At 29.3% G+C, this 12,856-nt stretch overlaps 3 protein-coding genes across 3 annotated transcripts in view; 2 read left to right on the plus strand and 1 right to left on the minus strand.

Moving 5' to 3' along the window:
- LOC113376374 (bestrophin-2-like) overlaps positions 1–2,426 on the plus strand; it is an 11,784-nt gene extending 9,358 nt beyond the window's left edge. Inside the window, exon 5 of the mRNA XM_026616281.1 lies at positions 2,406–2,426. Within this exon, the coding sequence (XP_026472066.1) occupies positions 2,406–2,426 (21 nt within the window). The remainder of the gene's footprint in view (positions 1–2,405) is intronic.
- Positions 2,427–3,796: 1,370 nt separating this feature from the next.
- LOC113376497 (contactin-like) lies at positions 3,797–8,338 on the minus strand. Its single transcript, XM_026616439.1, has 18 exons — positions 8,170–8,338; positions 7,876–8,109; positions 7,712–7,806; positions 7,390–7,590; positions 7,216–7,318; positions 6,754–7,064; positions 6,535–6,696; positions 6,337–6,474; positions 6,141–6,281; positions 5,902–6,065; positions 5,548–5,827; positions 5,236–5,468; positions 4,812–5,174; positions 4,573–4,741; positions 4,371–4,504; positions 4,223–4,310; positions 4,051–4,146; positions 3,797–3,967 (listed from the first exon to the last, which is right to left on the minus strand). Exons 1-18 carry the CDS (start codon positions 8,259–8,261, stop codon positions 3,870–3,872), a joined length of 3,102 nt encoding a protein of 1,033 aa, XP_026472224.1. The 5' UTR covers positions 8,262–8,338; the 3' UTR covers positions 3,797–3,869.
- Positions 8,339–10,109: 1,771 nt separating this feature from the next.
- LOC113376499 (RUN domain-containing protein 1-like) lies at positions 10,110–12,757 on the plus strand. Its single transcript, XM_026616444.1, has 10 exons — positions 10,110–10,326; positions 10,383–10,476; positions 10,542–10,839; positions 10,969–11,257; positions 11,319–11,492; positions 11,566–11,770; positions 11,837–12,043; positions 12,148–12,245; positions 12,319–12,413; positions 12,500–12,757. Exons 1-10 carry the CDS (start codon positions 10,238–10,240, stop codon positions 12,607–12,609), a joined length of 1,659 nt encoding a protein of 552 aa, XP_026472229.1. The 5' UTR covers positions 10,110–10,237; the 3' UTR covers positions 12,610–12,757.
- The last annotated feature ends 99 nt before the right edge of the window (positions 12,758–12,856 follow it).

The raw sequence follows: 12,856 nt of genomic DNA on the forward strand, positions 1-12,856 counted from the left end.
CTCCACCTTGATTTTCACTCATTAATAAATCAGTGGCATCCTGTCTAGACATTGATCCAAAGTACCAGCTGGATGTTGGAGACACAAAAACATAAATATTTCACCACAATATTTTGCAAATGTAATGCATTTGCAAAATCCATGCAATTATGTCAGCTATATTGAAGTTACCTGGAGCGATCATTCTGATCAAAAGTTAAGGCCATTATTGGATTCTATTTGAATTTCGATATAAATAAATAGTCACATTACGCCAACACAAGTATCCCTTCACCATTAAAACATTATTTAATAAAACTACTAAACAGCTACGAGCGATTCATAATTAAAACTTAAGTTTATTATATACTATTTGAACATCGATTCAATAAAAAATGCATAGTGCAGAGGAAAATTCATCATAAATTGTTTAATTAACGCATAAAATTAAATAATTTCACATGAAAATTGTTGAGAAAAGTCACAAAACCATCAGCCTAGAATAAGCTCTGCCTAATTAAAACAATATTCTGCAAGAGTGGAAACTTTGAAACAAACATCATGCAGGTGAATGTGACGCCATCTCTAACTAACTATAACAAATAACAATAAGCAAATATGGCGCTCGATTTATGACGACATTATTTTTAGAACACAAAACGATAATAGAAACAGAAAGAGAATGTTTATAAATTAGTAAAAGATTGTTTGTAAAATAGCGATGAAGTTATAAATATGTATCAAAATGTTATTGTCAATTGTATTGTTCTAGTTTACATAGCAAGAACTTCAAGCACTTAAGTCAGCGGTTTCCAACCTGTGGGGAGCGTGCAATTGTTTTCAGAATATCATTTTCGAAAATAACCCAAAAATTTTGAAATGATATTCAAAAATGAACAAAAATTTTTTTAATTTTTTTATGCATATTTTTACATAATATTGCATATTAATTTGTATTTGTGATCTGATAATAATATCAGTGAAGTATTTATAAAATTAACCTGTTGAAAAAATTAAATTATTTAACACATTTTTTTATTAGAGCAGGGGGGGCGTGGTGCCAAAAAGGTTGGAAACCACTGACTTAAGTAGTTGTATGACGCATACATTCAAATATGTTTATAATAAATTATATTTTTGTATAATATATTAAAAACTGAGTTACCGTTTTTGGCACTTTTTGCCCCGTATCTTCGGAACGGCTGACCTGCCTTTGCCAAAAACTTGTCTTCTTATCAATACGAACCGAATGTTTTTTGAATTATTCAAATCGGTTATTGATCGGTGTTCCCGAAATCGTCGACGAAAATTTGTATTCGCACACACACACACATACGTACATCCATTTTTTCTAAGGTGCCAAAATGTTCAGAAACCTTTGAAACGTGAAAATTTCCTACAGAAAGTTAAAAATGTAATTATCCACTTTATTAATAAAAAAAATGGTTTAAAATTATCGAACATTTCAAATAATTATTTGACATTTACTGCAAATATGTTTTTAAAAGTTATGATTTATTAAATTATTACTAAATGATTATCTATTCGGAATATGTTGATTAAACCAATCTCTATTATTGTTTAGTATTTTTTATCAGTCATTGAATATATAAATATTTACGAAAACTGAAATGCAATAATAATATTACACGGTAATCGCCACGATATCAGAAAAATTTTTGATGTGGGCCATGGTAACTTTTAGTTAAAAAATGTATCAAAGAAAAAATGATCATTCAAATCGGATGCTCCATTCTCTCAAAAACTGAATTGCCATTTTTTGCACTTTTAGTCGTATCTCCGAAACGGCTGCACCTAATATAAAATGCCTTTGCCAAAAACTAATCAACACGTCTCCCCATTAATAGGAATCGAATGTTTTTGATACATTCATCTCGGTTGATCCGTGCTCCCGAAATCGTCGACGAAATCTGTATCAGCACATACATCCATTTTCTGTATGCCAAAATGTTCAGAGTATAAAACATGAAACGTAAAAATATAAAAAAAAACATTTTCGATTTTACTTTTGTTATTGCATTTAAAAACGATTACATATTAGAATCTATTTTTCCGCGCCAATAAAGAGCTTTTATTGTATACAAAACACATTTATATCTACCACACAAATATTTTTAGAAACACACACCAGATCATGAATTCCAGTCAGTAAAAAGCTACAATGTTTATATTATGTGGAACTATTTTTAGAACATGCTAAACATTTAAAAACACTTATCATAAACAAAGTTTGCAAAATTGATATTCATGAGACGAAAATTTTCATGCACACACACACAAACATATTGATTTTGATTTTTTTTTTTCAATATTTAGATTTTGTTAATTTCTTAATTTATTTTTATATTATTTTATATTTTTTGTATTTTATTTTGATTTTTTTAAATTTATTTTTTTTTATCTAGATATGTAAACCCCATGCGTGATTTTGCATTTACAATTCGTTTATCATGTGGCTTACTATATAATTCTCTTATTTAACTTTTAGTTTATTATTTTATTTTATTGGTTCGTTTTTTATTTTGACTATTTGGCTGCAAATGAACATTTCAAGATTATGGTTCAACGTAGCACAATTTTAGTTCATATATACTTATGTAATATAAAGGTGTAAACAAATTGGTCATAAAAACATTAATAATTAAATGGAATGGACGGATTTTATTTCATAAAATTTACATATTCTTAAACGTAACTTATAATATATTAAAGTGCTCAAATTTACAATTTATTCTTAAAAATAACTTATAATACATGAAAGTGCTGAATGTGGCTTTAAAAAATAGTATTATTTAAATTATAACTATCTTTGTAATATTTGAGATAGTGTAAATATTTTTTAAGGCACTTTAAAATTCAATGAACACATTACTATTCTGGTTATAGTTAAAATATTTTGTCATATATTAAATTCCATTATTATTTAACAAGGAAGTCTTAGATAAGGGCTAGAGTATTTATATTAATTCAAGATCTATATAACCAAAATGGACGGATAAATAGTGAGATTGCTGTGGCCTTTTTATATTTAGCCTTAGGGTAAAGATCACAATTTCAAAATAAAATAATGATTACTATTAATATACCCTTTTCAAATACTTTTGAGTATTATTTGTTATTTTCATTTTCCTAACTAATACTCAATATTTGCACATTATCTATCAAACATTGTAATGTCAAATAATTTTTTATAATTTGCACAATGTTAGAAAGATTGCTTCACATTTCAAAAGAGCAAACTCAAATCGAATCCAATCTCCAGTTAGAATTAAGTCTAGACAAAAAGACCTGATTTATTTCCAGCAAAACAAGATGTAGATTGTGAACTAAAAAATTAACCACTGTTGAAAATGTAGAGTCTATTGAATAATTTAATAATAATATTGAAGAAATTACTACAAAAAGCTATTTTAAAAATGTGAAACGGAAATAGACAAGACTAGAAATTTAAGATACAATAGACAATATTTACAGAGTGATGTATGAATAATAAATAGAGCTCATAATCCACCAAAAGAGAGCAACAGTGGTCAACAATAAAATTCAAAATGATAGGTCTAATAGTATCAACTATGTTTTCAGATTCAGAAAGTGAATGAATCAATGAGACAAGTCTCAATAACAAAAAAAAAAAGATTTGAATTACGAACAAACTGTTTTGATCAAATGGATATTTGTAAAATATTATCATGTTCCTCTAGACGGTTTCAGAAATTGACTTTTTTGCATAAGAATTTGCTAATTTTGAAAATGTTGAAGCTGATGGATCAAATTGATCTTGTCAATTAATGCGCCACATAATTCAAAACTATTAGAAATTGTAAAAACCTAATAACATGAGTTAGTTAATATAACAAAAAATTATGACCTTATAATCTGCTGACTGAAATAAGAATTGCACTAAACAGAATCATTATGTTTGAGTACTCAAAACCATTGGCTGAACTTCTAAATGCTGCAGCATCACCTAAATGGTTATTGAGAAGAGTTAAAACAACAATGTATAATGTGATAAAATTCAATTATTTAGTAAATCCAAATTATATTTACCCATTTGAAAATTCAAAGTAGGACTGGACATTCTGCCATCACCACCATTACTGAAAGCTAAGACTCTCATTTTATAAGCCTTGCCCGGAGTTAATCCTTAAATTCAAAATAAGATATGTTGTTTAATAAAACACACATTAAATATATTTAAAAAAAAAACTTTTTTTTTTACCTTCCACATATGATTCCAGTTTATCACCAATATAAATAACAGTATCATTTGCTGTGGACATATCTTGATCAGTTTCCCATACTCGAATCTACAATAGTACAAATAATATAACAGTTGTGAAATGATTACCTTTAATATAAAGATTTACCTTATATCCAATAAGAGGCTCTTCCTCCTGACTGGGAGCAACATAACGCCAAACAACCCGAACTGTTGATGGATTGACTCCATAAACATGTACACTTGAAGGTGGATTCTGAGGAGCTTTTCTGAATGTGCGTTCTAAAAATTTGATTTATGTAAATTATAACATTTCATGTTCAATAGCATAATGTGATATTAAAAATTACCCAAATATCTTTCACTCTCAGGACCTTCCCCGGCAGAATTGTAGGCTATCACCTTCACAAAATAATATGTATCTGGAGATAGACCAACGATTAAAGCATGATTTAGTGTAGATCTGCTCAAATAATAAACACTGTCTTCTTCTCTGTTGTCTTTTTTCCAATATTTAAGCTGTAAAAAAGAAATGTATTAATTGTAAGTTATAATGTTATAAAATGTACCCTTCTTTTGAGATACTTACACGATGGCCAATCAATTTGCCTCTTATTGTCTCTCTGGACAAATTAATAGGATTCCAGGTAACATTCAAAGCAGTGGAATTGTAACTTCTGGCAACAACCAGTTGAGGAGCGACTTGAGGCATATCTTCTGCAGAATAAATTGTATGAACGTCACTCTCAGGCCCAAATCCTACGTTGTTGATTGCCTGAACTTTGACATCATATTTTGTATAATAATACATAGATGGAACATTAACTACCGCTGAATTAATATTGCCAGCCTTTTTCAGTACTTCTGTTTGAAATTCTGATTCACCTTCATGTCTTTTCCAAAATACTTTATAATGAATACCTTTACCATTCTGCTCTTGAGGTTTCAAAGCCTGTGGAAAAAATATTGAGCAATAAAATAGAAATCTTCTTTACATTACATATAATACATACATCCCACGTGATAGTTAAATCTCCAATTTTTCCACCGCCTCCACCAATATTTCTTGGTGCAATATAAGGTTTGTCACTATCTGTGCTATACAAAGGACTAGGTTTACTGTCAGTTCCTGGACCAAGACTATTGATGGCAACAACTTTAAACTCGTACACAGACCAAGGTGTCAAGCCATTTACTGATGCTTCTTTCCTACCATTATACCGACCAATCTCATTTCCTTTGATATCTGATTATAAGTAACATAAAAAATGATTAAAAACATGCCACTAAATGCAATGAAAATGTTTAAAAATTGTAGCTCTTACATTCAGCTATCAATTGCCATGTTTCATTCCAATTAGTTCTTCCATACACATTGTAATACTGTATTGGAGGACCATTACTGTTTCCTTCTGTCCACTGAAGTAAAGCAGATGACTTTAATATATTCACTACTTTAATTCCACCAGGAGGTCCTGGAGGGCCATCAATATATAGCACAGTTTTAGATGATATTTGCCCAACTGCAGATTTGGCTATGCATTCATATTGTCCACTATCAGGAAGTGTTAAATTGATCAGGGTCAAATTGCCACCATCAATGATCTGATATTAATAAAAGTAATATTATTATTACAGAATTTTAAAAGTCAGTTGAATTTAATTTCAAATATATTTACTATGCGCTCGTTGTACATAAAATCTTGCATCGGTATTCCGTTGTGTGTCCAAATAAAAGCGATGTCGAGCAAATCATCATAGTAAACCTCACACAATAAACTTATGTTCATGTTCACTTGAGTTCTTAACTGTTGAGGCAATCTCAGAGTAAATTGAGGTTCACCTAAAATTAAAACAAAGCATATATATACATGGATATTACATATATATACATAGAAAAATTAACAGAAGTACTTACGCAATACAATGAGTCTTCCTCTGCTTTCAGCAGAACCATAAGGATTTTGTGCTACACAAGTGTATAATCCTTCATCATCCCTATGGGTTGGACTAATTACTAAGTTTCCATTAGGCAATATTACTCTTCTATTACCACTGCCTATAAATAAATACAATAAAAATCTAATATTTTTTGTCAAAATTTCTATAATTACCTATTACAATGTTATCTTTCTTCCAGATAATCTTAGGCCTGGGTGCTGCCTCAGGATTGCATTTTATAGTAGTATTTCCATTCTCTGTGGCATAAGTTTCGCTTTCCATTGGATGTTTCTTAAACGTAGGCTTAAGAGCTGCAAAGATTTGTTTTTAATTAACATTAAACTAAATTTAAAACAAATATGCCTTCGTACTTATAACTTTAAGTTGTGCACTGGAATATACTGCTTTTAACTGATTTGTTGCTTTGCACTGATACATTCCATTATCTCTTGTTGGATCCAAGTATTTTATATTCAATATGTTATCCTGAATATGATATCTGTCCCTGTCCAATTCATGTAGAGTATCCATATCTGAAAATAGATTTGTCAATAAACCTGCATTAAGTACAATAATATATAGAATTATACCTAGTAGTTGTCCATTTTTATACCAAGTATAGTTGGCATTTGGGTAAGCAATTACTTCACATAACCAATTCAATTCACTCTTAATATCCATGATCATGTTTTCCAACGGTATGTTGAATACAGGGTAACTCTGCACCACCAGATCTAACTTTTTAGACAATTTTGCTCTATCATTTTTAACTGTACATTCATATGTACCTTTGTCTTGTATTGTGATGTTAGGAATTATCAACACTCTGTTATAACTTTGGAAATAAGCATTTTTAGGTAAATCACCATTTAGTCTTGTCCAGTTATAAGTCGGAACCGGGCTGAAAAATAATATTATACTGGAGCACAAAATATGGGCAAATTTGATATATATCACAAACAAACATTGGATTTAATTTTTCAAATGTTGTTTACACAATAGGGGTAATATATTTACCATTATTATTTTGTTATAATTCTACATATACTTACTATCCATAAGCCATGCATTCTAATCTAACTTGCTGTCCAGCAATAGGAGCTTCAGGAAACGACTTAGGGAACGTATTTGGAAATAGCAGTATTTGATAATTAGCTAAAACAATCATAACACAAATATTTCTCAATCAAAAATAAAACATATTTTGCTACAATTTTGGTACTTACAATGAGGGAGAACTTGGAGATCAAAAAATGGTCCATTCCTTCCTGTATCTGAAACTTTACTTTGAACTGTACAACTATATTTTCCTCTATCAATTGTTTCAAGAGCTGAAAAATATAATGCTCCATCATCGCTTACAAATACACGACGATCTTCTTCTACAAAATTTGGGAAATAATCTCTTGCCCAATAATATTTGACACCTGTAATATAATTACATTATATTATACAAAATTTTCATTTTATAATCAACATGCACATCATAAGTTTATAATTTGTTTAAAATTATTTTTGTAAAATTGAGTAATTTATACTACATTATACCTGGATAATGCTGTGGAGGATCACAATATAATGCTTTGCCAAAATTTGCATCTCCTCGTTCACCTTGTCTTTTCAAATTAAACTCCAAAATATAACTGAAAAGCACACCGTTTATCTAAACAGGCCAAAAGTATTTGAAGTATGTAAAATTTAAAAATTCTTACCCAAATGATAATTCAACAGTGTTCGATAATATGGACCCAAATTTATTTGAGGCCTTGCAATGATAGTTTCCTCTGTCGGTTAATTTTTTTGGTTCATGTATAATTAAATTCCCACCACTGACTGTGTACTTGTTATTTAAGAGAGGTTCAATTTTATATGATGTTAAATTATCATTAACAAATTCCTGCTTAAACCATTCGTAGGTTGGGGTGGGATAACCAACTGCTAAACAGCTGTAAAAAATTAACAATTAAATAACTTTGTGATTCAATAAATAATCTCAAGTTATATACCTCAAAGTTACACCACCCGATATATTTTTTTTAGTTATATCAAATATAGTATCTTCGGGCTGTCTTACAAAAACTGGACCCATAGGAATCATTTTTTTATCAGGAATATCAATTCCAAAGTCTAATTCTCGAGTAGCATATATATAATGCTGCAGTTTACTTGAGTGACCCTCACAGATGAACAAATGAGGTTCATTATGAGGCGTGGGCTTAAATCCCCATCGATTCTGTACTGGTGAAAAGCTGAAGTATAATAATACATTATTTATTACATTCATAAAAAAATATGGATATTAAAAAAAGTACATTATAATTATTGCAATATACCTGTAAGTCAAATATTCTCCATACGGCTCATTAATATCTTGAGGATATATATTTTCATTAACTAAATTTGTATTGTCATTATTGATCCATTGATTATTAATAAGTTTTGCACTTATTAAGTACCGATTATCATGATTTTCATCTTTTATAAGATGCTTGATTATGAATGCATGCTTCTTGACTGTATCAATATTTGCTAAATCAACATTGTACGTCTGTAATAAAATAAGATATGATTCAAATTATAATATAAATTAACTAGCAAATTAAGTGCAGGATTCCTTTATATTTGTTATTACCTGGCATACTTTGAAAGCTTCATTTCTAGTTTTGAGACTAATAAAAAATCTGAAACATATATCATTATAGCTTCCACCTCTATTGAAATCCGAACTGGAATCTGGGTTGTATGAAATCCAAAACTTGGGACAGTTACCATTGGAATTTTGATCATTATCAGATTTTTCAATGTAATCATCAATGTTCAAGGTTCCAGGACCTCGATAATCAATATTGAATTGATTAAATTGGTCTGAATTCTGATTATATCGGTAATCGTTGCCATAATCATTTAAATTGTAATTGCTATTTATATTTGAATTTCGAAAGTTTGTATACTTATCACCACCTAAGAAGTTATTTTGGTCATATGGATTGTCTTGCGGTTTATAATTTTGGTCATATAATTTATTGTCAAGTTGACATAAAACTTGTGCAATTAGACCAAATATAATTGAGAATAACCATCTATGAATCATCTTATTCATATTAGAATTTTTGAGGCGTGGCACCAAAGTTATACCGATTATAACTATTGAATGGTATTTATTTTATAAACTTTTATTTATAATGCGATTCATAATCATATAGCACTGCTGTAGCTCACATAACAATTTTACTTTCGAAAGTACAATTATTTTAAACAAAAAAGACATGAAATTAACCTACAGAGAGTAAGACATTATTGAGTTTAGTAAACACAAACATAAACAAACACAAGAGTCATGAATAGATAGGAAACTGTAGAAAGGAAAAACTTAACCTGGTGACAGCATTTGGAAACAACTTCAATGCGGTAAAATTTAAAAAATATAATGGAAAATGGTAAACTCCTAGAGATATGTTGAATTATTATAATTAATTTTCTTTGCTTTCATTGTTTATTTAAATTTTATATTCAATAAGGATAAACCAGAAAAATTAATAAAAACTAAAACAACTTTGTGGTTTTGAAGGTACAAAATGTAATGGCCGCAACGTGGACCTAATTCTCTTTCTAACTTGCGAATTAATATAATGCATTATTATATTTATATTTTTAAAAATATTTAGTTAGTATTAAGTTGAATTAATAGTTTATCAATAAAACTTCGCCCTTTATTTTATTCAATTTTCCTACCAGGGGGTTTGTTTGTAACCCATTTTCACAACCAATGCCTGCTATTGATTTCTGTTATCTGCGATGTGTAACTTCCGACTTGTCACATTCTCTTGTTACGATATTCGAATTAAAACAAAAAAATGTTTTTTGATGTAGCAATTATTGTTCAATAGTTTCACACCACAAGTGAATAAAAATTTTATTTATATGAATGATACGAATATTCGTTTTATTTTGCGTTGTGTATGATATAATATAGTTTAAAAGCTGTTTTCAATATGTTTTTATATTTCTTTACTTTAGATCATATTTTAAACTGATAATTTTAATTGAATTTTATTTATATGAAAATCTGTAATTATGGCTGAATCAACAACGTTGCTGGTTGATGACAACGTTAATTATGAGAAAGAAATCAGTTCGTTTCAAGATAAGAACACATGCAATAGGTATATACTTTTATATACATAACATATTTTGAATTTTTATAAAACCTTTATTTTAGTTTGAGTCAGGAAGCACTTAGGTTAAAAGTATTAGAAGAGGAACAAGAACTTCTAACATCGTCTTTATTTTCATTAACAACACATTTTGCACAGGTAAACATTGACACCACAATTCATTTCAGAAACGACCTTATTTTCATACAATATATTTCCATTAGGTGCAGTTTCGATTACATCAAATAGTAGAGGCACCACCATCTGAACGAGAAGTTTTATTAAAATCACTAGAAGAATTTGCTTTTCGAGGCGTTAAAAAAGTAGAATTCAGTTCTAGTGATAATGAAGTCAACGAAGATAGTTCTCAGATGTCATCAGCTGAAAATAAACTATTGCGAGAGCAAGAATTAATTAATTTATTGAAAAGTGAACTCCAAGAGGTTGAAAATTATGCATATTCTACTGGTAGTGCAGGAATTCCTCAATCAGTTCTTATTGAACGTCAAAAAATCATTATTGGTATGATTATATATTTAATTTTTAGTTAATTCTTTAGAATCATCTTTGAGTTTGTTTTTGCTAATGTTAAAATCGAGAGTTTCTCAATGTTTTGTATATCAGACTATAAGTATATCTTTTTAATTGCAGATGAATTAAGAAATAAAATAAATTTAAATTTGGATGAGCTTGACCAAAGTACTTTGTCTCCTGAAGAACTACGTCAGCAAGTGGATTGTGCAATAGGTCAGCTTGTGGGGCCTTTAAAGATGAAAGATGCTCTAGTCAATCAACTGAAAACACAAATTCAAGATCTCGAAAGGTTTATAAAATTTTTACAAGAGGGTCCATATGCCAAATGGGACGATGCTAAATTCAAAAACTCAAAAAGATTGCAAACTGTAAACACGGACCAGAAAGCTGTAGCGCTTTTGAATAGGTAGCAATAAAATTAACATATTTTTGTATAAACATTTTAAAATAAATTTGAAATTTTTTAGTCGTAATGATCAGCATAATAATCGTGGTAATGAAGGTAAAATCCAGTCTTCTACAAGCGGTATTATGAAGAAGGCTGCAGAATTCATCCAGATATTTACTTCTAACCAATTTGCTTGTGATACTTATCAGTTCTCAGATAATAAATTAAAGAAAAACAAACATAATCATTGGGGGTTCGAGAATGCTATTTAAATTTATGACTATTTTATATTCTTCTACAATCTAACCATTTTTCTGCATTTATAGTGATCATCGCGCTCAGTTAGAAGTTGCTGTAGAAGAAATCATTTTATTATTAAACCAAAATCGGGCTGACGATAATCATGCAGGTAACAAGGACATTCTTAAGACCGATGAAGGAATGGATAAATTTGATATTCGAGTAACTACAGTTGTACGAAAGCAACTTGCTATTTGCCTAAGAAACCTTATGCAGCACGGTTTAATGCCTGTAATTTTAATTAAGTGTATTAAATTTCATAACTTGTTGACAAGCACTCAAAGCTCATCTTTGTAGGCAGTGCAGCAAACCAGCGTAGTTCCATTCTTTGGGTGCTTTAGTCTTCGAAGTCAAGTTGTACCAAAATTTATGCATGCATGGGAACTTGTATTAAAATATTATCATCTCAAAAACGGTGATCTTTATAATGCTACACCGGCAAGATGCTTGTCGCAGAGTTTTAATTTAAGCATAGTTGTTGGATCTACGAAGTCCAGCAAATTGGTAATGTTCCCTTTTGAATCATGAATGTTATTTTTCTATTTGTTGAAAGCCTGTTTTATACATTATTACGCCTTGGTGTACTTATCTTATCAATTTTGTTTCAGGGTTTGCTTGGTGCAGTATCAGGAATTATAGCTGATCATAGTCCTTATAAAAGTAGTTATGATTCTCAATTTAAGGCCTTTGTTTGTGCAGCTTTAAAGTAAGTTTAGCATCAAAAAATAATCTAAAACTGCCTAATTTTGTACATATTGACCAAAACTTAATATTTTCAGTGCTAATAAGTTAGTGCCCTGGTTAAAATTGATTTTACAATGCAAACAACTAATTAATATGCACTATGCACCTTGGAGTTACGTGGTAAAAACTGGTATGTAAACATCATGCTATTCACTATATTGAAACTTATTTTTATTTTTTAAAATAATGAGTACATTAGTAATACATTTGTTACAGGTTTTGTAGATAGCTTGCAATGCTTAGACAAGTTAACAAATCATTCATTTGACTTGCCTGTGGACTTGGCAGTACGCAAATTCCATAATATAAAAGATGTATTTATGTAATTTACTTGTAAAATATTAGAACTATTATATTTATTGTGAATATTCAGATCGTTATTTTATTTCATAGATGAATCAGTATTCAATGGGTAATAATGATCTGATGAGAATATGTTATCATAAATTAAAATAAATACATTTATTATGATTCTTAATTTGCATAATAAAATAAATAACAAGGTTAACAATGATGACATATTTCAAAGTTAAAGTAGTAATACGCATTCATGGAATGTAAAAAAACAACAAA

This window comes from Ctenocephalides felis, unplaced genomic scaffold (genome assembly GCF_003426905.1).
Source record: "Ctenocephalides felis isolate EL2017-DRISC unplaced genomic scaffold, ASM342690v1 CF-g0.4_SCAFFOLD_01886, whole genome shotgun sequence".
Lineage (NCBI taxonomy): Eukaryota > Metazoa > Arthropoda > Insecta > Siphonaptera > Pulicidae > Ctenocephalides > Ctenocephalides felis.